Here is a 23,595-nt window from a genome sequence, read left to right as displayed (position 1 = left end):
GGTTGGCAAATGAAGGATCAGGTGATGATGCCTCTCATGGAGCCAGATTGGGTTCAGAGACCTCCAGCAGTGGATCCATATGATACACCACTATTTTCCTTTATTTACCAAAAAGCAAAGGAATTCAATATGAATCTAGATAACTTAAATCGTTTATATTGCAGTTGAATGTTCTTTGCAGAGTAACGGTAATAGGGATCTCTAAAGGAGCCACCCAGTCACTTTTCTTTGTATATGAAAGTGCAGAGGTAAAGTTACCTTCCAACTATATGAGTGCCTGTATTTACATGGAGAAACAGTAGTGTGGTTTGAGCTGTACCTGGCTTCAGCTAGGAGCATCACAGGACACCCCCCCCAAAAAAAGATGTTGCAGTCATTGGAATTGTTTTTTCACCTTCACATTTCCATTTTTGTGTGTGCACCTAATCAAGGATTATGCTAAATGTAAGGGAAAGTGCATGTGTGAATTGGCTATTTAATCTTATTACTGTAGGTTTCAAGTATGGCATATAAGCAGTGTATAAGTGCACGGATACACAAGCAAATTCAGCTTGCATGACTTCCTGGATGCATCTTGGTTTATTTATTTAATTATTATTTGATTTATATCCCGCCCTTCCTCCTGGCAGGAGCCCAGGGCAGCTAAACTTGGTTTAAAGGCCGGCTCGAGCTAGGAAACATGCACCAGGACCCAAAACCTTTCCTGTGTGCGGTGTTGCTCAGTCTGTTATGCCTCATTATAAGGTAAATGTCATTTCCTTCATTTTTATTTGTTTGGATGTAAGAAAAAGTACTTTTGATTACCGTGCTATACATGTGCCAAATTTTACTTTTCTAGCTAGTGTGGAAATAGCCTAATTATTTTGTGGTATGCTTCACATCCTCCATTTTGAGGGTGCAATATACAAAAATCCCACTTTTCAAGCTTCTGTAGAAATCAGGTTGAGCAGTTACTGCATGTGTCCCAAAGGTCAGCTCCGAGTAAGTATCCTAAACATGTTGACTGCAATACAAACAGTGTTTACTTCACTAACATACCACAAGAACAGATCCATTTTAATATCTTCTGTATTAGTCTCATAGTGACCCAAGAGCAATTTTTTATCTTTATGTATTGATACCACATTTAATGTAAAGTGTATACACACATCAGAATTTACAATCCCAGTGTGCCATGAGTTGTGTATACTAGCGGGGAACACATGTTAAGCTGAAGCAATCTGCAGAATCAAATGTACAGTTTCACTATGTAAGCAATGATCCATTACTCTGCTGTTAAGGCTACTTAATTTTAATGAAAATTAAGAGAGGTATATAAAGGAAATGACTGTTTAGCTATCTCTTGCATTGGCTGTGTGGACACAAGTAAATCCTTGTAGATGTTAGACTACAAGTCCCCCCCCCCGGCTTAAAGGTGTGCTTTTATGATTGTTCAATGTGAGATAATATGAGACTGAGTAGACAAACACAGACTTCTGTACTCCAGTGGCATGTCTGCATTTAATTGTGATTTCAAAGAGATTTGTGCCAGTACAAACAGTTTTGTAAAGTGTATCACTAACATTCAGGCTCAGAATTCTAGTTCCAACAGAAAGCAATTCACATGAAAACACATTAAGCAACGTAACATGCTTAACATTTTCCTTGACAAAAACCGGGCCTCCAAAAATCTGTACAGGGTCACAGCAAAACTGGGACAAAAAGTCTTAACCTCTTGAACATGGCACACAGACGTAAAATTCCCTCTGGCTTTGTTGTTTTTAGTGAGGTGAAATCTTGAAGGCTAAGGTCCCCCTGGTATCCTACCAGTCATTCTTTCTAATGTATCTCAGGTCTTCTTTGGGTTTTTGTTTTTTTGTTGCTATCCAAAAATAAACATTAATTTTTAAGCACAATGCCCTCCTAGTATCCCAAAAGTGTTAGTGCAAACTCATTTTATCTGGTATAACAAGTGGACTGTAAGACCAATCATGCTTCAGAAGAGCTGAAACTTATTTTCTTAAATTTATTTTCTGCCTTTGTTCTATCATGGAGTCCAAGGCAGCGTATAGTAGGGCCCCGCTTTTCGGCATTCCACTAATAAGGCACCAGCGGGACAATCAGCTGGAGGGGGGCTGGAGCTCCCTGCTCTCCAGCTGATCATGCCAGAGGAGGGGAAGATCAGCTGTAGCGCTTTTCAGCGGTTTTTGGCGGGAGTCTGGCACCTAACCTGCCGTATGAGTGGGGCCCTACTGTACATGTAATTTCCAGGCAGTCATCCATCCAGACACTGATCAAACCTAGACCTGCTTAGCTTTAGCAAAAGGGGTGGTGAGCTTGTGTGCCTTTAGATCATACCCTAGTGGGGGTAGGCTGGTGTAGAGCAGGAATAAGGAACCTCGGATCCAGGCGTTGAATGCTGCCTTCCTGGCTGGTCCTTGGGACTGTCACCAAGCCATGCCTTTCCATGGCCACCTCAAGTGATTTTGCTTGTCAGGAATGTGTTTTTGAATGAAGGAATTCTCTTGCTTCCCTGTCCCAAGGATGGGGTAATATATGTGGCTGTCAGAAACTGCTGACTTTTGCATGGGTGGAATATAGCTTACTGTGCAACAAAGGTAAGACATGCACCTGTTGTTCTGCCCACTATCTGCATGCACCCCCCCCAGGAGGTTGTCTATGATGGAATGCGGCCCTCAGGCTGAAAAGGGTTTCCCAGCCCTAGTGTAGAGAATATAGGCAAAGAAAATATGTAACAAGCACAAATAGACAAGATCACACCATCCTGAAGTATGAATAGATTATGTCTAGGTTTAATCCTAAAACATGCAGACACACACAGTATTGGGAACAATCCTGCACCCAGTTCTGGGTTTTCTTGCTTTTCAATCTCTTGTACAGTGGTGTCCAACCCTTGATATAAATAGCAATGATAACTACTTTGCCATCTATGGAGAATGGAAAGGTGTTCAGTGTAAGCTGCTGGCAATAGTATACGTGTATAAGTGGAGTGCACTATACAACGATAAAACATTTAGCAAGTCAACATCTTTTAGTAGGTGTTTTTTTTTTTTAGACTAGGCATCACTAGCACATACAGCTGGTACTTCTAACAGGGATGGATGATGTGTTCATGGTGGGATCAGGCATACTTGCAGCCCAAAAATGTGTGCAATTGCAGTGACATTTTTTTTCTTTTTGTTGCCACATAGCAGGAGCTGCATATACATCTCCTATGTGGAAGGAACACTTCACACAATCTGTGCCGCCACATAATCTGGGCTGGACCACAAGTAGCCCTGCACACTCATGCGCAGGAGTTCTGGCTGGATGAACTAGCCCTAGGATGTCAATCCTAAACATGTTTACTTGGACTCAACGTTGCTTCTGCGGGTGTAAGTTTAAAGTTGGGCAAAGTTGACATCAGCCAGAGATGTGTGTTTTGGTCCTTGGTCCTGCAAACACTTTTATAGAAGTGGTTAGATGTGCAAGAATTCCCCCTACCATAACTATGACTGCAAACTTACGCCCACTTGCCTGAGAATAAGCTCCACACAGTGGGGCTTACTTCTGAGTAAACCTGAGTAGGATTGTGCCATGTGTATGTATCCCCCAATCCAGTTTGGGGAACTGGATTATTAACCTAGGTAGGAGCCACTGCATTTTGAGAAGACATTCACAACACCTACACTCTGCTTTCTTTTTTTAGTATACCCACAAGTAACAAGGAGCATTTGAAAAACACAAAGCCTTTTCCTTTATTTCCCCCAGTGGTATCATAACCTGTTCCCATTTGATTCCAAATTCCTCCACTCCTGTCTTTAGAATGAGCTCTGCTATGGCCCACTGAGTTTGCATATCTGAAAAATAAATCTAATGTAAAATTATCTATCAGCTGGCATAAGGAGGAGGAGGAGAGGGCTGGTAATAGTACTTTTTATATACTTTGTATTAACAATTAACCTTCTCACAGAGAAGAATATAGCATTTTTAAATACATTCAGTCACGATATATACAGCCAGAGTAATTCACATTTTTTTTCCACACCAGAGTTTCATATCGACGGGGGCAGTTTACACAGCTACCAGCAACTGTCTTAATTAATTCTCACCAAACCTTATTAAGTAATAAGGGAGAGGGGATAAGTGTGCTTGAATCGTATTTAGGTGCAGGGAAACAGCAATGCTTTGGAAACCTCCTTCTGGAAAAGAGTCCTGTGTTACAAGGCAAGGAAAGGCAACCAGTAGCAGCCTGCACATCTGCCACCACTATACATTCATCTATTACATCAGCAGGTGCAGAGGATGGGTCTGTGGGATGATCCGTGGTCACCTGCAGGAGCTGTGCTTATCACACCATAACACACCACTTCAGGGTGCAGCTAGAGCTTTCTCCCTTTACAGGATAGACGGCCCACCTCGTGTGTAGCAGCCAGGATGTTTAATCCCACCACTGATGGCCATTTTTGTGTCCCGCATGGGTCTCTCGCTAGGTGCCCACTGCCAACCCACCTTGCCCGAAAGGGCTACTCAATCCCATCAGACTAAGAACGTGGCCTGAGCCGCAACAGGCCAAACAGACTGGATGAAAAAGGATGGACATTGGATATGCCTGCTGCACGAGTTCCTCCCAGGCCCTCCTCTGAAGGACCTCCCGTGTCTTGAATTTCCTTCGTTCCTTATATACACTTCTCCGACAAGTTCAGTGTCTCCCTGGGGAAGGTGACCTGAAGAGAACTGCTCTTTTGAGTGCGGCTGACCCCATCGCGGGGCCTGAGTTCATTCACCAGAAAACCATTCTCTGAGTCATGGCCCTGGGAAGACTCTGAGGTGTTGGAGCTCCTCAGTGTCCTTATGGATATAGTGTCTGATTGGGCCAGGCTGCTGCTGGCTCCTGGCAACAACATACGGTCTCCGACAGTTCCTTCGCCTGGCTCCAGTGGATACAGAAGAGTCTGTGAGGTGCTGCTGATCTCCCTCAGCTCTCGAGAGATGAAGGAGGGCGAATGGCTGGCTGCGGTGGATGAGGCTCTGAGGCCATCTGTGCAGTTGAAATTGCTTCCCGAGTGCTGGCGGCGGGCCCCACCAATGCGGCAGAAGAGGCACTTGACCTTCTCGATAGCTTTGCTCAGCACAGTCTTGCGAAGCAGGATGTACACCCACGGATCAAGGATCGGGTTCACCGAAGCGATGCGGATGGCTTGCAAGTCCGGGTTTTGCTGGATGTCCTTCACTAAAGGTGGCTGGTACAACTGGTTCACAAAGACACGCACCTGAACAGAGGAGAGGGCAGAGAAAGAAATGTAAAGGTCTATATATAACTACATGACAGAAGGCCAAGCTGACATTTCAAAGCTAATGGCTGGCTTAGCAACTTCACGTTACAACACGAAAGGAGATGAGCAGAGCTTTTTGTAATGTAAGGAGAGAGCTATTTTCAGAAAGGGAAAACATTTCCAGTAAAGTTGACTTCATGTGGAAATTTTTAAAAAATTTCCTGTCCTCCGCTTCCATATAATCTAAAACAGTAGCATATCCGCCAGTCAATAAAACCTTCTGTGAATTGTTGGGGGAAAAAAACAACCTTCATTTTGCTTTTTACAATATTAACAAATATAAACATCCATGGTGTGACATGCGAATTCATGATACAGGACATATAATAAGAATGTTTTTCTTCTCTCTCCTGCAACTGGTAACATTTACAAGGTTCAAGATAATGTTTTTTGTTTTGTCTTTGGCTGTGGACGTACCACTCATTTAAAGCACGTTATTTCCTCCAAGGAATCCTGGGAACGGTAGTTTGTTCAGGATGCAGGCAATTGTAGCTCTGTAAGGGTAAACCAGAGTTCCCAGGATTCTTTGGAGAAACTAATGTGTTTTAAATGTATGGTGTGTACACAGCCTGAGGCTCCATCTGCACTATACATTTAAAGCACTGTTATACCACTTTCAATAGTCATGACTTTTCCCAAAGAATCCTGGGAACTTTAGTTTGCTACAGATGCTGAGAGTTGTTAAGAGACTCCTATTACCCTCACAGAGTTACAATTCCCAGAGTTCCCTGAGGAAAGAGATTGATTGTTAAACCGCCCTGAGAACTGTAGCTCTGTGAAGGGAATGGGAAACTCCTCGCAACTCTCGGCACTCTTAACAAACTAGTTCCCAGCATTCTTTGGGGGAAGCCACAACTATTGAAAGTGGTATGATGCTGCTTTAAATGTACAGTGCAGATGCGCCCTTAGTCTCAACCCAGCAAGTCTCTCCATGCAGTTCCATCTGATGCCCCTGTTCTCTCCACTTCCTGGCATTTAGTCTTCGTTCTCCAATTTAGAGCACTCAACTGAGCCTTGCAGTTTTTTTGTTTGTTTTTTAGTGGCCAATTCTTCCTTGTACAACCAAATCTGCTATTAACTGTCCTGGGTGCGTAAGAGCTCTAGAATGTGGCCTTGAGTCATTTTGGGAGATCTAGCCAATCACCCTAATCCAGCCAGGCTCTCATAAATACATGTTTCAAAACAAAAATTGGACCCAAAGTTCCACCTCACAGGCAAATTCTCTTTCAGGGACAAGCCTGGAACTGTATGCTCTTTGAGGTTAGAAGAAAGTTTTGCTGGTATCTTGCAAGACTGGAGTATTCAAGGGAAAAGGCTTTTTTTTAAAAAAGCCCTCCAAATTTTGCCTGTAGTAGCTTGTTAGAAGTTTTTTCCCTTTAAAGGCAGCTCGCCTGGAATGAACTTTTTCATTTTAATAAAAAGTACACTGCTTGGAATGATGAACAGCATCAAATGATGCTGTTGACATCTTTCCATGTGAATTTGGCATGTCCTATTTATAAAATATTACACAAATCCTGCTTGAGGTCTGATGGGTAGCTTAAAAGTGCACAACAACAACCAGTCTTCCTCCTGCCCCCTCACAACTGTTCATCAAAAAGCTTGCTGGCAGAGCATCTGATCTGCATGCAGAAGGCCTCAGGTTCAATCCCCAAAGGCATCTCCAGGTAGAGCTGGAAATCTCACCTGCCTGAAACCCTGGACAGCCACTGCCTGTCAGTGCAGACAATACAAATCTAGATGGAGCAATGGTCTGACTCAAAATAAGGCAGCTTCCTAAGAAGAGGACTTCTGAAGAAGACAACACACTTGTGTCTTGCATTTTACACATCACTTGACCCTAATACAGGTAGAGTTTCTATTGCTTCTTGTTTTGAGAAAGCATGGTTGCTTCCAGATGGGGGTTTATTGTAGGATTGGTGCTCCTCAAGTTTTTCTTCTAGCATCCGCACAACGTTATTGGTATCAAAATGCAATACTACCCACATTTCTTCCCCATTTAATCCAGAGTTGCCCTTTCTGGGCAAATCTGTTGCAAATATTCTGTTTGTGATATCTCAGCAACCCATTTGCAAACTAAGCCTCCAATTCTACTGGAGAGTAGAGTAGTTTCTTTGACTTGAGAGTTTTATTGGTTGAATTTGATGGAATACATTTTCCAAACCACTAGATGGCACAGTGACGACACTTCTGACAGCATCTTTCTTTCTCTTGTATATGATTTGTGAAGGGATGAGGAGGTGGGGGAGAGAGAGAAGCTGCTGTCGGATTTGGCTTTGAAGGGCTGATGCCCAAATGGAAAGTTGGTTTAATTTAAGAGGAATAAGAGCCAAACAAAATGAGAGGCCAAAAATTAAAATTACAGGCATCGGATTTGCACCCAATGAGTAGCACCCACTTAGGAGTTAAAACAACAAAAGGTCTAACCATTTTATTATGGCATAAGTTTTTTTCTATTTCATCAGATACTGTGGTCCAGAAAAGCTTTATGCCATAATAAAATTTGGTAGTCTTTTAATGTGCCACAAGAGTGTTTGTTTTTGCTGCAACAGACTGACGTGGCTACCTCTCTGGAAAACATTTACGAGGTAACCTTCGTTTATATAGAGTCCAGCCTTTTATGACTACAATGTTAAGGCAGTGGATCCCAACCTTCATTCCTGGGATCTTCAAAAGCTTCAAAGCGTCTCTCAGTGAGAAGTTCTGCAACGGTGGGCAAGCTTCCCCTGAAACTGAGCCTGCCCACCACTGCCGATCTTGCCCAGTCGTGTGCTGATGCAAGGGCATCTCAGGTGTGTTCTGGGTGTGCTGAACAACTGCATAAGCTGAATGCGTGCCTCCAAATATCCTCCAGAATCCTTTCCAATGTGCAGGGGGCTACAGAGCTCAAAGAATGCTCAAGAATTCCTTGCAGACAAGTGGATGTGGAAAATGTTCCCTGAAGGAAGAAAGTGTGAAAGCAAATGGCCTAGGGCAGCCTTGTAAATAAACCCACAAAAGCTACTAGCATGCAAAATCAAATCAAATAAAAAATGACAAAACTGCCAGGTGTGACACTGAGCCCTTCTCCCAAGGGGGGAGGTTGCTTCCCTCTCTGGCAGGTCACTTAATTTCTGTGCTAGGCACCACCCCCTCCACCCCCTCTATACTAGACACAGTCCACCAACTTACTCACTCACCTGCCTGCAATTCCTTGTTGCCTGCAGCTATCAGGCAAGCATGTAAACACAAGGCTAGCCCTGGGAAACAATATTTCCTCACCTACACCACCTTGCAATTTCCATTTTATGGAGGGGGAAACGGAGGCAACCAACAAAGACTTGTCCAAGGCTCTACTCACCCAGAGCAGAGTGGGGATTTTAAACTCAGATCCCAAATCCAACTGGAGCATGCTGGGTCAAATGGGAAGAAGAAAATGACCATACCATCGGGATTTGTAATTAATCAAGCTGATTGTCTTCAAAATGGCTATAAGGTGCTCCCTGGATCTCTCTTTTGGGAGCCTGAAACAATTTTCTATTAAGCCTGACTTTGCGTGCCCGGGTGAAAGGTTGCAGGAGGGTGATGTTTAGGGGTAGGCCCACAGCTCAGTGGTAAAGCATCTGCTTTGAAGGCTGATGGTCCCAGGTTCAATCACCGGGTAGAATTGGAAGAAACTCCCAGCCTGAAACCTTGGAGAGCTGCTGCCAGTGAGTGTAGGCGATATTGAGCTATATGGACCAGTGGGTCTGACTCAGTATAAGGCAGCTTCCTGTGTTTTTATAAAATAGTACATGTTCATTCCTTTCGGCTGCTCTTTTTTTTTTTTTTTGGCATGTGGTTTAACGTTCTGCAGTCTTGCAAAGGCAAACATGCCCTCAAAGATGCTGACTGCCTGACAGCACTTACCTATGTTAATAACTTGTGGTGTAAACAGGACACTAGACCATTTCCCCATCTGATCCCTCAAGGGTAGAACTCACCGCAGGCGACTAGGCAAACAGCACAGATTTTGTATGCTGAAAAGTCTCGGGTTCAATCCCACATATCACCAGTTTTTTTTCAAATTAAAAAAATTGGTAGAAGGTGATGGGAAAGCCACCTGCCTGAGCTCCCGGAGAACTCTTGCCACTCACAGCAGGACAATACTGGGTGAAATGAAACCAATGATCTGACCCACAGTGAAGCAGCTTTATATGTTCACATCTAAAGACATAATCAGTACCTTTGTAACAAATAACATGTGGCTCTCCAGATGTTGTTGGATTCCGTCAGCCCCAGCCAGCATGGCTAACAGTCAGGGATGATGGGAGGTGTAGCCGACACGTTAGCCACCCCTGGGTTAAAGAAATCTCAGGATCCACGCCATACGTTTAAAGCACTCTTATGCCACTTTAAATAGTCATGGCTTCTCCCAAAGAATCCTGGGAACTGTAGTTTGTTAAGAGTGCTGAGAGTTCTGCTTCCAGACCTACAATTCCCAGAGCTCCCTGGGACGAGGGATTGATTGTTAAACCACTCTGGAAACTATAGCTCTGTGAGGGGAAGAGGAGTCTCCTAACAACAATCAGCAGTCAGTGGGACAGTGGAGGTAGACTGCATTGCGTTCCCGGTTTCTGATATTGAGGGTCGCTGCCTCAAGGCATGGTAAATGAAGTGCAGTGTGGCAGCAGAGCCAATCCAATGCTCTGGCTGCCACCACACGGAGCTCCCAGGACCTCCCCCCTGTAAGAGGCAGCCACCCTCGGCATCCAGAAACCAGGAACGCCACATCGCCCACTTTCGCTGTCCCATCAACAGCTACTACTAACAACTCTCAGCACCTTTAAAAACCTACAGTTCCCAGCATTCTTTGGGGGAAGCCATGATTGTTTAAAATTATATAAGAGTGCTTTAAAAGTATGGTGCAGATGTGGCCAAAATTAAGGCCCATTTGGAGAGCAGCCAAATAAAGCAGACAGACCAACAGGTAAAAAAATAAGGGAGCCTAGAATCTCCCACATGTTATATGGTGCCAACTGCATGACTATATTCTAGGATAAACTTACCCCCAGTGGCGGCTGGGGTCTCCATGTCAGTAGGGCAGTGGAATCCATTCCGGGTTTTAATCCAAACTTTCAAGGAGCTGTCAAAGATCCACCTTGAACAACTCCTTGAAAGTTCGGACTAAAACCCAGAGCAGATTCCGTTGCCCCACTGCCATAGAGCCACCAACTGCCACTGCTTGCCCCCTCCGCCCCCGTGAATCTACCTGTTGTAGACACATGATTGAAAAGGTTCATTTCACCCACAGAAAACATGATGCATGCACATTTTAAAAATGGACAATACTGAAATGGCTCTGAGATGTGGTGCTACTCCTACAGAGCATCTATGCCCTCTAGATGATGTTGGGCTCCAACTCCAATTGGTCATGGCCAATGATCAGAGATGACAGGAGCTGAAAATGGACATGGACTGCCTTCAAGTCGATCCCGACTTATGGTGACCCTATGAATAGGGTGTTCATGGTAAGCAGTATTCAGAGGGGGGTTACCATTGCCTCCCTCTGATGCTAGTCCTCCCCAGCTGGCTAGGGCCTGCTCAGCTTGCCATAGCTGCACAAGCCAACCCCTTCCTTGTCTGCAACTGCCAGCTGGGGGACAACTGGGCTCCTTGGGACTATGCAGCTTGCCCACGGCAGCACAGGTGGCAGGGCACGTAACCCCTGAGCCACTCACTGTGGGGTGATCTTTAGCTGGCCCTTGACACCCAGGAGACACAAGCAGGGATTTGAACTCACAGACTCTGGACTCCCAGCTACGCTCTCCTCCCCACTGTGCTATACCAGCTGTTCCAGGAACTGGTATTCAGAAGCATACTGCCTCCAACCATGGAGGTAGAACATATCCATTAGGATTAGTAGCCACTGACAGCCTTGTTGCTGTTGTTGTTACGTGCCTTCAAGTCGATTACAACTTATGGCGACCCTATGAATCAGTGACCTCCAAGAGCATCTGTCATGAAACACCCTGTTCAGATCTTGTGAGTTCAGGACTGATAGCCTTATCCTCCATGAAGCTGTGTAATCCTCTTTTAAAGTCATCCGCATTGGTGGCCATCACTGCCTCTCATAGGAGCCAATTCCATAGCTGAACTATGTGCTGTGTGAAGAGCAACATCTGAAGGGCACCAGGTTGGGGAAGGCTGTTCTACAAGGTTCTAGATAACCCTCTCAAATAACAGCCATCTGGCAACCGTGTTGGTACATGCCGAGACCTTTGTTTCTGAACAGTTCCTTTGCAAGTATCACTGCTCTTGAATTCCAGACCCATCCAGATAAGCTTATCTCGAATTCCTGATTGTACAGATGTCTTCCCACCCCTACAACTGCACAAATGAAATTGCCTCTTGCTTTCATGCGGCTATTCAAAGGAGATGCAGTCATGGTCTAAATTCCACTTGCAAACGAACAGCTCGTCCATTCTGTAGGAAAGTATTCTGATGCAAAGGCTGCGGTGGGAAAATATTAGTGTGTATCCAGCTGTTCCTAAAACTCCTACGAAGTTGACATGATCAGTACAATTTTTTTTAAAAAAAAAACCTACCAACCACTAAACAAACTAGGACGTCGAGCTCAATAACCTCTCTTTTTAACACAAAAGCTGGATTAATATTTATTTACTGGCTCTTTCGTAGGATCTGTGCTAGGGATGCCTGCCAGTAATAGCAACCACCCTGTCGAAAAGCGCTCATGTTTTGTTGGAATCTGGTTCCGTGAGACAAAGGACTTCACTCCCAAATAAAGCTCCACCCAGTCAAAGGAAGGGCCATAGCATAGCACAGTACAGCGACTGGCATCTCCAGATAGGGCTGGGAAGGTCTCCCATCTGAAACCTTGGAGAGTAGCTTCCAGTCAGTGTAGACAATACTTAGCTAGATGGACCAAGGGTCTGACTCAATATAAGGCAGGTTCCTATGTGCTTATGAGGCCTGGTGATGCGACACCAACAGTGCAATCCTACAAAAGTCTACCCTTACACTGCGCTCAACAGCAAAGGCCCTCCTCCGGGTGCCTACTTATAGAGATGCCCGGAAGGCGATTACGATAAAGAGGGCCTTCTCGGTGGTGGCCCCCGAACTTTGGAACACCCTTCCTGACGAGGTTCGCCTGGCGCCTACATTACTCTCCTTTCGGCGCCAGGTGAAAACCTTCCTCTTTGCCCAGGCATTTTAACATTTCAACATTTTTTTAATATTTTAGTATTTGTACCTAATGTTCTAACAGACAGTTAAATTGTAATCTGATGACCAGGTCGTTTTTTAAATTGTATTTGCTGTGTTCTTACTTGATGTGCACCGCCCAGAGAGCTTGCTATGGGCGGTATAGAAATTGAACTAAATAAATAAATAAATACTCAAAAGTCAATACAACTATGTTCAATGGCCATTGCTCCCAGGAAATTGGGTCACAGCTGCAATCCTTTACAGCAGGGGTGGGGGACTTGAGGGCCTGAGGGCCACGTTGCCTCGCAGGCAACCTTCCAGGGGCTGCAAGCCAGCAGGAAGTGGGTCCCAGGCAAAAGTGGTCAGAGGAACAGATAGGATTCTGTACTGCAAGCTACATTCCAACCACACAAAACGCCAGAGGTTTCAACATACACAACACACACACAAACATACACCTCTCCATCTTCTGTCAAAGCAAGCCAGAGGCATTATCAGTGCAAGAGCTTACTTAAACGGGGCATGAAGGTGTGAGGTCTGGAAAGAGGGTGTGTCTGTGAGACAGAGAGGGCGGCACTTGGCCCCCAGGCCTGCGGTCTCCTTCCCCGGCTTTATAGTACAGCAGGGGTCGCCAACCAGAGGACACATTTCAAACTTTGCAAGAGTCCTGGGGTCACCAGTCACAAAATGGCTGCCACGGAAGGCGTGGCATACTATAAAATTAGAGAACAGGCATGGTGAAGGTTTTCCCTAATTTAATTTCCATACCAGAAGAGGCTTGACCTGTCGAAATTTTGCCAGGCAAACAGCTGCTAAAGCCACAAGAACCCTGTGTTTCCCCATTGCCAACTCAAATCAAAGCCTAGGCTGCCATCTGTACCCACTTAACTGGAAGTATGCCCCTTGCCACCCTGGGCTCCTACTGGGAGGAAGGGTGGGATATAAATATGATAAATAAATAAATAATAAATAACAAATTAAACACAAAAAGACTTACTATAAGTTAAGTACAACATTAGATTGATAGATCGATAGATCCCAGGGAGTAATTCTCATTGAACACAATAGGGCTTGCTTCCAAGAAGACATGTATAGGATTGCACTGTATAGGATTGCACTGTATGGCAAGAAGGTACTAAGGAAGCTTACATGCTACTTGTAGGTGAGTGGATGGTTCTGAGCTTCTGGCTCCAACAACTAATTGGACATGGACGTTGTATTTTAAGATGTTCATCAACTCTGAAGTATGCAGTAGAATACTAGATTCATGAAACACTTTGCGGGGCTTCATTTCAGCCAGAACTATTGTGTCCTGGGAAAAGTTTAGCCGGTAAAAACAAACCACTTTTTAAACTTTCTTATTACAGAACATAATGAAAACGACACCAACTAAAGAAGACATTAAATATTGTTTTGGCTTCAGCATTTAGATATTACACCTCATTATATTGCAGTGCTTTATACAACCCCATCATCACTACCACCTTTGCTTCCATTTTGCAAACTGACGGAACTCCCTGGGCCAAGTTTCCCTCCTCTCCTTTCCTCCAGTCTTTTAAATCAGGAAGGGGAACTTGGTGATCCCCCAGTTGGACTACAATCAGGGTGCTCCCCCAGTTGGACTACAACTCCCATCATCCCTGACCATTGCCCATGCTGATGGGAGGTGGGGTCCAATAACATCTGGCAGGCCACAAGTTCCCTATCCATGCTTTGAATTCAACAATAAAAATAAGTGTATATTATGTTGTGGATGTAACTTTTTTTAAATCCCTTTTATTCTCTCACAATGTACAGGTGCATTTTTAAAAATGCTGGTGTGCCCACCAAATGCTTACTTGGGTCTGCTTCCGCTAGTAACGGGGCCCAAGTACCCAATACCTTTGTTTTTCTTTTGTACGCCTTATCTCCCCAGTTAACAGTTTTGAATGACTTCTGGGCCTACCCTCTTCTGATCCACACCAGGAAAGGTGGAACGAGCCCAACTGTGGATTTGCTGGGTACCCACTTTCAATGGCAGGACTGAAGTCTAGAACACATGAGATAAAAGTGAAAAGTGTGCTTCTGAAGACATGCAAACCTTCCCTCCTTCAGTGGTAGGTAGCCACAGTTGCCCCCCAAAATATCAGAGATTAGGCTGCAGAGCTTGGAAATGGAAGAAAGAAACTCATGGGCTGGCTTGATTCTCTGCACCAATATATTCAGATTTATTTATTTACTGACTTTTATTAGAGCATTTTTATCCTGCCTTTCAAGTGTAGGAACGCCACTCTGAAATTAATGACAGAGCAAGGGACAAATCTGATATGACATCAGGAATGTGTGAGCAGGCTTCCTACAGGAATTTTTAAAAATTGTTTTGTTTTACTGAAAATGCAACTCAGTGAGGAGGAATGGGGACTTAACCCTTTCTCTGTGGGACATTTTTCCTATCAAAATCTCCTCTGCCCCAAACTGCTTTTCTCCCCCACAGGGAAAAAGATATGAGGACATCCCAAACAAGCCTTTAGAATTCAAAACAGGGAGGCTTCCACACCTCTAAAACACACCGTTCAAGTTCAAACACAAAGTCTTGCATGACTTGTGGTACAGTCCACCATGTGACTGCATCATCTTTGAGACCGCACGAGAGAGAAGTTGTCAGAGCACACTCCCACGTCAAAGTCTCCCTCCTCTTTATGACTATTATTTGTTGCTTTTCCCCCCAAAAGAAACTCAAAACAACTTACAACATTAAAAGCAGATACAAAAACAAGATTTAAAACTTCAAAAAATGCACACAAACACATTAAAACGAGATCCAACTTCTCCCTACCTGACTGAAAGCAAACAAAACAATTAAACTTCCAGGGCCTGGATGAATGATAATGTTTTTACCTGGTGCCTAAAAACAGGCAAGGATGGCTCATGCCTCCCTGGGGAGAACATTCCACAAATGGGGAAGCCCCATTCTCCTGTTGCCATCCTCCGCACCTCTCTTGGAGGGGGTACACAGGGAAGGGCCTCAGATGACAAAGGCAGGGTCCGGGTTGGTTAATATGAGATGTCCTTGAGGTACTGGGGTCCTGAGCGGCATAAGGCTTTAGAGGTCAAAACTAGCACATAGAAAGCTTCCAGAGGCGGCCTTTAGCTCCCAATGTTATTCTGAGGTTTTGCAACACTATGACAAAACAGTGTCATGAGCCAGCCCTGATCACTGGCTGTGCTCTTAGGGTAGTATCCAATGCTAGTCCTACTTAGAATAGGAATAAGTGAGAAATTCAATTCAGTTCACATTTGAAGCTGATTTTGTCAAACTCGCACTTTCCAAAACAATATGAGAACTGAAACACAGCCATTCTCTGAAAATCGCACTGACCCGAATTTTGTGATGCAGTTCTCCAACTAAGCACTGTTTACAAAAATGCAATACATTACGGGAAAGTGTGCAAAGTATATTGGTGAAAATAACATACAACAACGCATTATAGTAGGATAAATTGCTTGCAAAATGTGTACATTAGTCAAAACTGCATACAAAATGTGTTAGGAGAAAATCACACTAAAAGGGCGAAGGGTTAGAAAAATGAGAAACGGACAGAACTGAAATTGACAGATCGTTCCGTTCCTAACTCAGAGTAGACTCATTGACGTTAATGGACACGGCTAACTTAGGTTCAGTTATTTCAATGGGTCTGCTTTGATATAGCCCTTAGTTGTTTTCCCATAAAAGAAGAAAGGATTTCCCCCCCTTCTGACTAAATGTAAACATAAAGTATGCCTTTCCCAACAACGCTTACCATAAAGTGCCCTTTTATAGCCGTTACCTCCCACAACAAACAAAGGAGTAGCCTTCCACTAAATCTTCACCTATCCTCATAAAATTCCCTCTATCACATTCTGATACATGGCTATATATAGACAGCCAGTTAATATTAAGTAGGAGGCTGAATTTACCAAGTAACCTTTGCCCAGAAGAACTTGATACTTATCTTAGTATGCCTCCACGTGCTTCCACAATCTGGCCTGCCATCTTATCAATGCCAGCCAGGATCAATCTAAAGGGAATGGGGGCTTTGTGGGTGAGCCATGTTCTGACAGCCCAGGTGAGGACAGATTGGCTCCCATCTCCCATCAGTCCCAACCAGCATGACTAGTGTTCAGGGATGATGGAGGCAGTCGCATGTTAGAGGTTGTGAAAAAGTGAAAGATGGCCGCTCTATGCATGCAAGAGTCCTGTAATTGGTCTGGGCTTCCTTTTTGCAGAGGACCAATAATCATTCGCTAGAACTTCAGTGGAAAATCACTGTAATTGCAGTGAAAATCTTGCATGCGAATCACTGAGCCACTTCTGGTGAAAATCAAAGTAGCTTGGCAGAGAATCAGATCTGTATCTTCAAGTGCAAGGTCTTATTATACTCAATGCCTTGCCCTGCAGTTAAACTTCTATGGGGTTCAAATTCCTGAGTCAGCCTTAAGTCAGCCATTATCTCTTGCAGGGATGGGGAACCCGTGGTCCTCCAGATGTTGTTGGATTCCAACTCCCCCCAGTGCCAGGCAGGATGGCCAATGGTCAGGGATGATGAGAGTCGTAGGCAAACACCTGGAGGGGTGCACTTTCCCCACCCCTGACCTCTTTTACCTCCTAGGGTTGTTGTGAATATAAAGCAGCCTTCCCCAAGAAGCTGCCCTCCAGATGTTTTGAACTATAACTCCCATCATCTAACTGTGCTGGCTGGGGCTGATGGGAGTTGTAGTCCAAAACATTAGGAGGACACCAGGATGAAGAAGTCTGGTATAAAGCATGGGAAACTCCATGCTTGCAGCCCTACCTCCTTGGAGAAAGGACATGATACAAATGCTTGTGTGTGTGTGTATTTAAAGCACATTTTGTAATAGGCTGTGATCTCGTGGAGCAGTGAACTTCTAAAAATGTGACTATGTTTGTCCTTTGTCTGTTTGTTGAATATACCCCTCTTTAGGGTTATTACTTGGCTCTTCACTCTAACTGAAGACTGTGAGCCTTCATTCAATATTTGACAATAAATCTACCAAAAAGATCAAACGTGTAGAAGCAACACACTTTTATTTGTCCATGTGCTTTTTTTAAAAAATGCTAAGTTTCTTCCAGTTTCCTGTCAGATTTTAGTTAATTAACTTGACTCCTTTCTTGCTTAGGTAATTGCACAATTAAAGGACACTGACATGAGTTTGGAGGGGGTCCATTAATTAAATTTATTTACCACTTAACTATGTTTCTTATTAGCCAGTTTTAAAAACAAGGCATAACTCAGTCCAATAAATTTGTTCTCTATTCCCCATACATTTTTTTATTTTTATTTTTTTTAAAAAAGAACTATTCACTTTATCTTCTCTGTGTTTTGTCAACCTTATGAGGGTCTTCCTCTACTGTGGACTTGCTCCTTTTTCAGTAAGTATTTTTATTAAACTTCACAGCCACATAGAAACCATTGTACCACCAACGCCACAATCAATCTTGCCATTCTTAAAACACAAAATACATTTGGTGCACTGATGAGTGTTGGATATGGCTCAGAAATACTTAAATTCACATTCATCCATGAAGCACACAGAGTGGCCTTAGGTAAGTCACTTAGTCTAAGCTATCTTGCAGGATTGTTAGGATAAAATGGATTTAGACCCATATAAACTCAGTTCCCTCTACAATGAATGCAATCTTTTTCAATCAGTACATCTTTTCCTTTTTTAAAAAAAGCATGTACTTCTAAGCATAGTTACTGACAAGCAAACCCCACGGTATTCAATGGGATGTACTTCAAGTACTCATGTTTAGAACTGGACTATCACATGATTCTTCCATGGTTGCGGTCAACTGCTGTTTCCAATTGACAATTAAGACAACCACATGTTCTACTTCATTTCAAAATCTCAGACAGATTTAATAAAAGAATGTAAGAGCCTTGCTGGATCAGACCAAAGGTCCATTTAGTCAAGCAGCCTGTTCCCATAACAGCCAACCATATTTATTTGAATACCTACTGGGAGAAAGATATAAATCCAATAAATAAATAAAATATGTCCTGAAGTCCCTCTCTGTTTTCATTCTTTGTATCTTGGTACATCACTAAGCCACCAATGTTTTCCTATCCACTAACGTCTACTTTAGGCACAGAATCTCCAACTCTGCCCATATCTGTTAATGAAACTGTTAGCAACATGTGTGCAACTCTGCAGGATCTGCACTTCCAAATGCTTGGTTTTTACTTTGTCTGTCATGAGAAAGTAAAAGTCTATGCAAGAGCTGGTACAATTCTGGACTGTGTCACGTTAGAGTGCAGGTGAGATTATTGCTTTTTGAAGTGCTTAATTAAAAAACTAAACGCAAGTCCCTCCACGAAGTACACCAACACATCATGCAGAAACAGTTCACAAAGCCCTCTCCTTGCTGTGCCAGTTTTACTAATTGCAGGGAGTTTTTGTAGAGGGATTGCATCTAAAGCTCCAACGGTCCCCAGCCTGCAGTCTGGAGTGGTACGGTCCAGAATTCTATCATCTCAAAATGTGTAGGAGGCTCTAACACTGCCCATTCAGTATAATTCAGCTTCTAGGACCAGTCACCAGCATTTAGAATATGGTTAGATGGAGAAACAGGCATTCCAATTAATACCTATAATACATGTTACAGCAATGCCAAAATGCTTGGATTATAACTGCTTAAGGAGTCATTTTGTTGCTGGAACAAAATAGGCTTGTGTCTGAACAGTAAACAAAGTCCAGCTTAGCTGTTCAGGTGTTTTGGGGAGGGGGTTGTCTGTGAGCACACAATTCATTAAGCTCAAATCCCCTTTATTTGTGAACCTATTTGTGAACTAGATATTTTAGTCTCAATCCATTCCATCTTTTCAGGGCTGCTCCTCACAGATCCTGTTTCCTACGCAGACACCATCTCCATTGACAAAGGTAGAAATAACAGTGAGAATGCACAAGGGTCCATTTTGCTGCAAAAACTTTTGTGATGAACTGATGGCAAATCTTTGACATGTGATGATGAGTGTATTTTTGCCCCACAAACGGAGACGATTTCAGTGTAAGAAAAATTCTGTGTGCAGAGCAACCTCTGGTATAGTCCCTATAAACAACACCACACGGTTGCACACACCACAAAACACAAGCAGGACAGCTTGGCAAGTGCGAGTATCTCAGACCACAGCTGGACTATGCTAGTTATGAAGCAAAACTGGCCTAACCTGTAAAATTATACCATTTGCCTGAATAGTTCAGGATGGTGCTCAGCCCAGTCCTCTTTCCCCCTTAATTATGAGCCTCTCCGGGTTTTGGTACACCCTTGATAGCGAGTTATTTCAGAATGACTCTCGCCTACAATAAACTCCACTGCGCCAAGCTGGATTCTCCAGGCTTCTCTCTAACGACAACTGCTTAGCTCCCAGGATGAAAGGGCGGGGCAATGAGCAAGTATGCACTGTCAGTTGTTTGTTTAATATATCTCTGCCAAGGAAAAAGTAGTTTGCCATGTTTTATTGGCACATGTTTCATCAGTTTTACAAGAGGGGGCAAGTCCCAGCTAAGCAACTGTCCTTCTCTGCCTCCCCTGTCAAATGGGAAAGGAAGAAGATAGATATCATTATTAAAGGGTTGTTTTTTTCCCAGTGGGTGAAAATGGGCTCTTTACCTCCTGCAATTAAGCACCCAACAACAGCAATTATCTAAGCATTCCATGCAACAGTAGCATCTCTACCTTTCTCAGAGGGAGATCTTCTTTTTTGAACCCAGAGCTAAAAGCAGAAACTGCTTCTTGGCATGTTCTGCTGAGAGCAGACCTGATGGAAGGGACTGACTAGGGCTCAGACTGTAAATTTTTCTGCACAAAACCTCCATCGAGAAATATTTATGCAACACACATATCACTAACAGGCAGTGATTTTTGACTACTTTCGCAGTCATTTTATTCCCTGGCACTTCAGTGTCTTTGCAAATTTCACTTTAGCCCTATAAACAAGCAGAACTGCATTCAATATCCAGCACTGGCCTCAAACTTCATACAAGTTTCATTAAGTTTGAGGGCAGGCAGTATCTTGATCAATCTTTGTGTGCATATGTCCGTGTGTATGTTTCAATGAAACATAGTGGAAGTAACATGCTGCTGTAAAATTCAAGTAAGATAGCTTAACTGTTCCATGGTTGGGGTTGCTTGTATTTTAGGGGAGCCATTGACATTTTATGGGACAGAAAGGGACTTTTCAAAAATTAGGCTTAAATCAGTTTCCACCATACACATCCTCCCTTTGACAGTACTGTATATTTCACATTTAGACTGGGTGAGGATGTGCATTTAATTTCTCTTCTAGATTCTGTCTTGTGTTAGCAACATTAACAAGTAGCACAAATAGCAAGTTCAAAGGGGCTTCTTAGTTTCTTGTGTGAAAATGGCCACAACCCTACCCTAACCTGCCTAGTAATAAACAATGTCAAAGAAGAAGACTGAGATAAGACTTGGTTCCTTTTTCCCTGAGAGGGGGAAACATTTTAGATTACATGCATGAAAATGTTGCAATTGGGAACCTCACTTTCCAACCACAGAAGCGGTGGTGGTGTTTGGGTTTTTTTCTGCAGAGGAAAATCAGAAGTGCCAATGATGACATAAGGGCTAACCCAACATTACTCACCACAAGAGGAATGGAGCAGATTAGCACCACCAAGGAGGTGGCAATAAGCAGGATGACCATTTGGATCTCTGCTCCAGCCATGCGCCGGAAGCTCCTACGTCGGCGGAAGTCCGACAACCGGCTGGCGGCGTTGTCTGTCCCCAAGGAGGTGCGCCGCATGAACTGACGGTGCATGCGGATCAGGGCCATGCACACCAAGACATTGGAAACCACTGTGACCATGATCAAGAAGGAGCTGAAGCCGGCATACATGTAAGAGTAGGCGGCATGTGTGGAAACATTGGTCCGCCAGTCTATGAAGCACCACGTCTGAGGGTACTGCAGCTTTGTGCTGCCCAAACCCATGCTCGGTAGAGCACAGAAGAGGACGTTGGAAACGTAGATGGCAAAGAGTGTGAGAGCCGCCAGTTTCTTATCCACATAATGGCTATAGAAGTAGGCATGGTTGATGGCCAGGTAGCGCTCTATGGACATTGCACAGATGATGCTGAGTCCAGACAGTCCAAAGAAGAGGAGGATGAAGGTGCTGTATTCGCACAGTGGCTGGCCACCCGGCCACTCATTCTTCAGGTATGTGGCAATAGTGACTGGACTCACCAGGCAGGTGCCCAGGAGGTCTGTGACGGCCAACCCGCACACCAGTGTATAGAAGGTGGTCTCCTTCTGCTCTTTCCTGGACTTGCAAAGCACCACAATCGCAATGAGGTTTCCCACGACCCCAAAGATGAACATGACAGCGGGGATGGTCAAGGGCTTGCTGCCCTCAGCAGCTCCTCCGGTCCCATTGGAGGAGCTGTTGGCAGAAGAGATCATGGTGTGGTTGAAAGACATGATGATGATGCCGATGAGACAGTCGCAAGGAGAAAGGTGTGGGGCTCAACAACAAAACAACACCAAAAGTCAAGGGCACCAAGTTTCAGCTCGGAGAGGAGAAAGGAAATCCAAATTGGGGGAAAATGAAAAATCCTGCATTTCAAATGGCAGAACTGGGGGAGGGAGGATGGAAAGGGCGCAGGCTTTTCTTCTTTTTACAGAAAGTGAGGTCAATAAAAACAAAAACTTTTCACACCCAAATGAAATTCTGCTAGTCAGTAAAAGGGGAGGGGAGCCTTTTATTTTCCTACATGCAAGGTGGGTTTCTCGGTGTCCTTTCCGGATTTCTTTCTTTCTTTCCTGTTTCTTCAAGCAAAGTCTTGCACTTTTTAAAGTTCAACTTGGAAATCGATCTTGCCTTCTGTCACAGTGGGACTTTCCATCCCTCTTCTAGTAAAACCAGTTTCCCCCCCCCCCGCCAACACGCACGCTTCTCTTGTCACTGGGATACAAGTATTTATATGCGCATGCAAACAGAATTAAAGAAAACCCTAACGTATTTCCTCCAAACACCTTGCGAGTTCGAAGGCGATCCCCGATGAAAAAACTGAGCTGCAAACAAGAAGCTTGCGGTGGTTTCGGAAAGCACTTCTGTCGGTGGATCCTCGCTACGATCTGCCCTTGGCAGCGGCGACTTAAGCTCTCCGCTATGGGGCTTTTGCTTTTCAGTGATCCGCGGTGCTGAGATCACAGCGTCGCGCCGGGAGCAAAGAGGCGCAAGTCTCGGTGGTGGTGGCGCCTCTCCTCCCCTCGGGATTCCCAAGCCGCCTTCGGAGGGCAGCGTGCAGCCCGGTGTCCCATGCAGCAGCCAGGCTGGGCTGAGGATGCCAGCGACCATGTGCTTCTTGCTTGCTCGCCGGGGATTACTCGCTCCCTCGCGACACGGTTTGCAAGTTCGCTCCTTCAAGTTACTTCAGTCGGAGCCCGGCTCCGCCCACCCCCGCGCCTCATTGGCCCAGGAGCAGGAGGACGGTGCCCAGCGCCTCGTGAATGCCAAGAGGGCCTGTGGGCTGGGCAAGGAGGCGTGGCTGGATTCACAAGAAGGCCCGGAGGGCGCGGAAATCGCTGTCTCTTCCTCCGTTTCGTGCGCCGCGCTAAGAGGCGGTGGGATTCAAAATTGAAAGCCCCATCCTACTAGTCCTCAACAGGATCGCGAGCCTTAAACCTCGCACAGGGTGGATTTGGCAGTTAAATCTAGATCCTGCCATTCGCCAGAGCAGCGGAGCAAAAGCAACGAGGGGCGTGGTGCACCCGCTCTTCGGCGTGTTTACTCGGGAGTAAAGGCTCCATCGACAATCCAAAAGGATCGAGTGTGTGATTGTTTCTCCTAGCCTTTGCTGTTACTGCAAAAAAAAAAAAAGTTTCCCTTCTCCCCACACTCCTTTCCGGGCCTGCAAATGGAGTTTGGCGCCTATGAATTTTCCCCCTTTCGTCCCCACCGATCAAACCCAACCATTCACTGCATGTAGAAAGCTAGCATGTCAGTGAGAAATGTTTATGTCTCTTTAAAGTTTTTATTATTTTAATGCAAATACCAAGAAATAATACCAGTCAAAATCTTGAACCCACCCTGTTTA

At 44.5% G+C, this 23,595-nt stretch overlaps 1 protein-coding gene across 1 annotated transcript; it reads right to left on the bottom strand.

Annotated features, from left to right (window-relative positions):
* Positions 1 to 1,485: 1,485 nt before the first annotated feature.
* Positions 1,486 to 22,912, bottom strand: PTGER4 (prostaglandin E receptor 4). The gene is made up of 2 exons (XM_061616967.1): positions 21,146 to 22,912; positions 1,486 to 5,252 (listed from the first exon to the last, which is right to left on the bottom strand). The coding sequence occupies exons 1-2, from the start codon at positions 21,974 to 21,976 to the stop codon at positions 4,659 to 4,661; spliced, it is 1,425 nt and encodes a 474-aa protein (XP_061472951.1). The 5' UTR covers positions 21,977 to 22,912; the 3' UTR covers positions 1,486 to 4,658.
* Positions 22,913 to 23,595: the final 683 nt, after the last annotated feature.

This window comes from Rhineura floridana, chromosome 1 (genome assembly GCF_030035675.1).
Source record: "Rhineura floridana isolate rRhiFlo1 chromosome 1, rRhiFlo1.hap2, whole genome shotgun sequence".
NCBI classification, from domain to species: domain Eukaryota; kingdom Metazoa; phylum Chordata; class Lepidosauria; order Squamata; family Rhineuridae; genus Rhineura; species Rhineura floridana.
This window is presented reverse-complemented; position numbering and strand designations above follow the sequence as displayed.

Excerpts from the sequence above, each read along its gene's own strand:
- PTGER4 (XM_061616967.1), bottom strand. The coding sequence starts at position 21,976 with ATGTCTTTCAACCACACCATGATCTCTTCTGCCAACAGCTCCTCCAAT. Across the intron at positions 5,253-21,145 it reads TCTGCTCCATTCCTCTTGTG|GTGCGTGTCTTTGTGAACCA; the intron begins GTGAGTAATGTT and ends TCCTCTGTTCAG.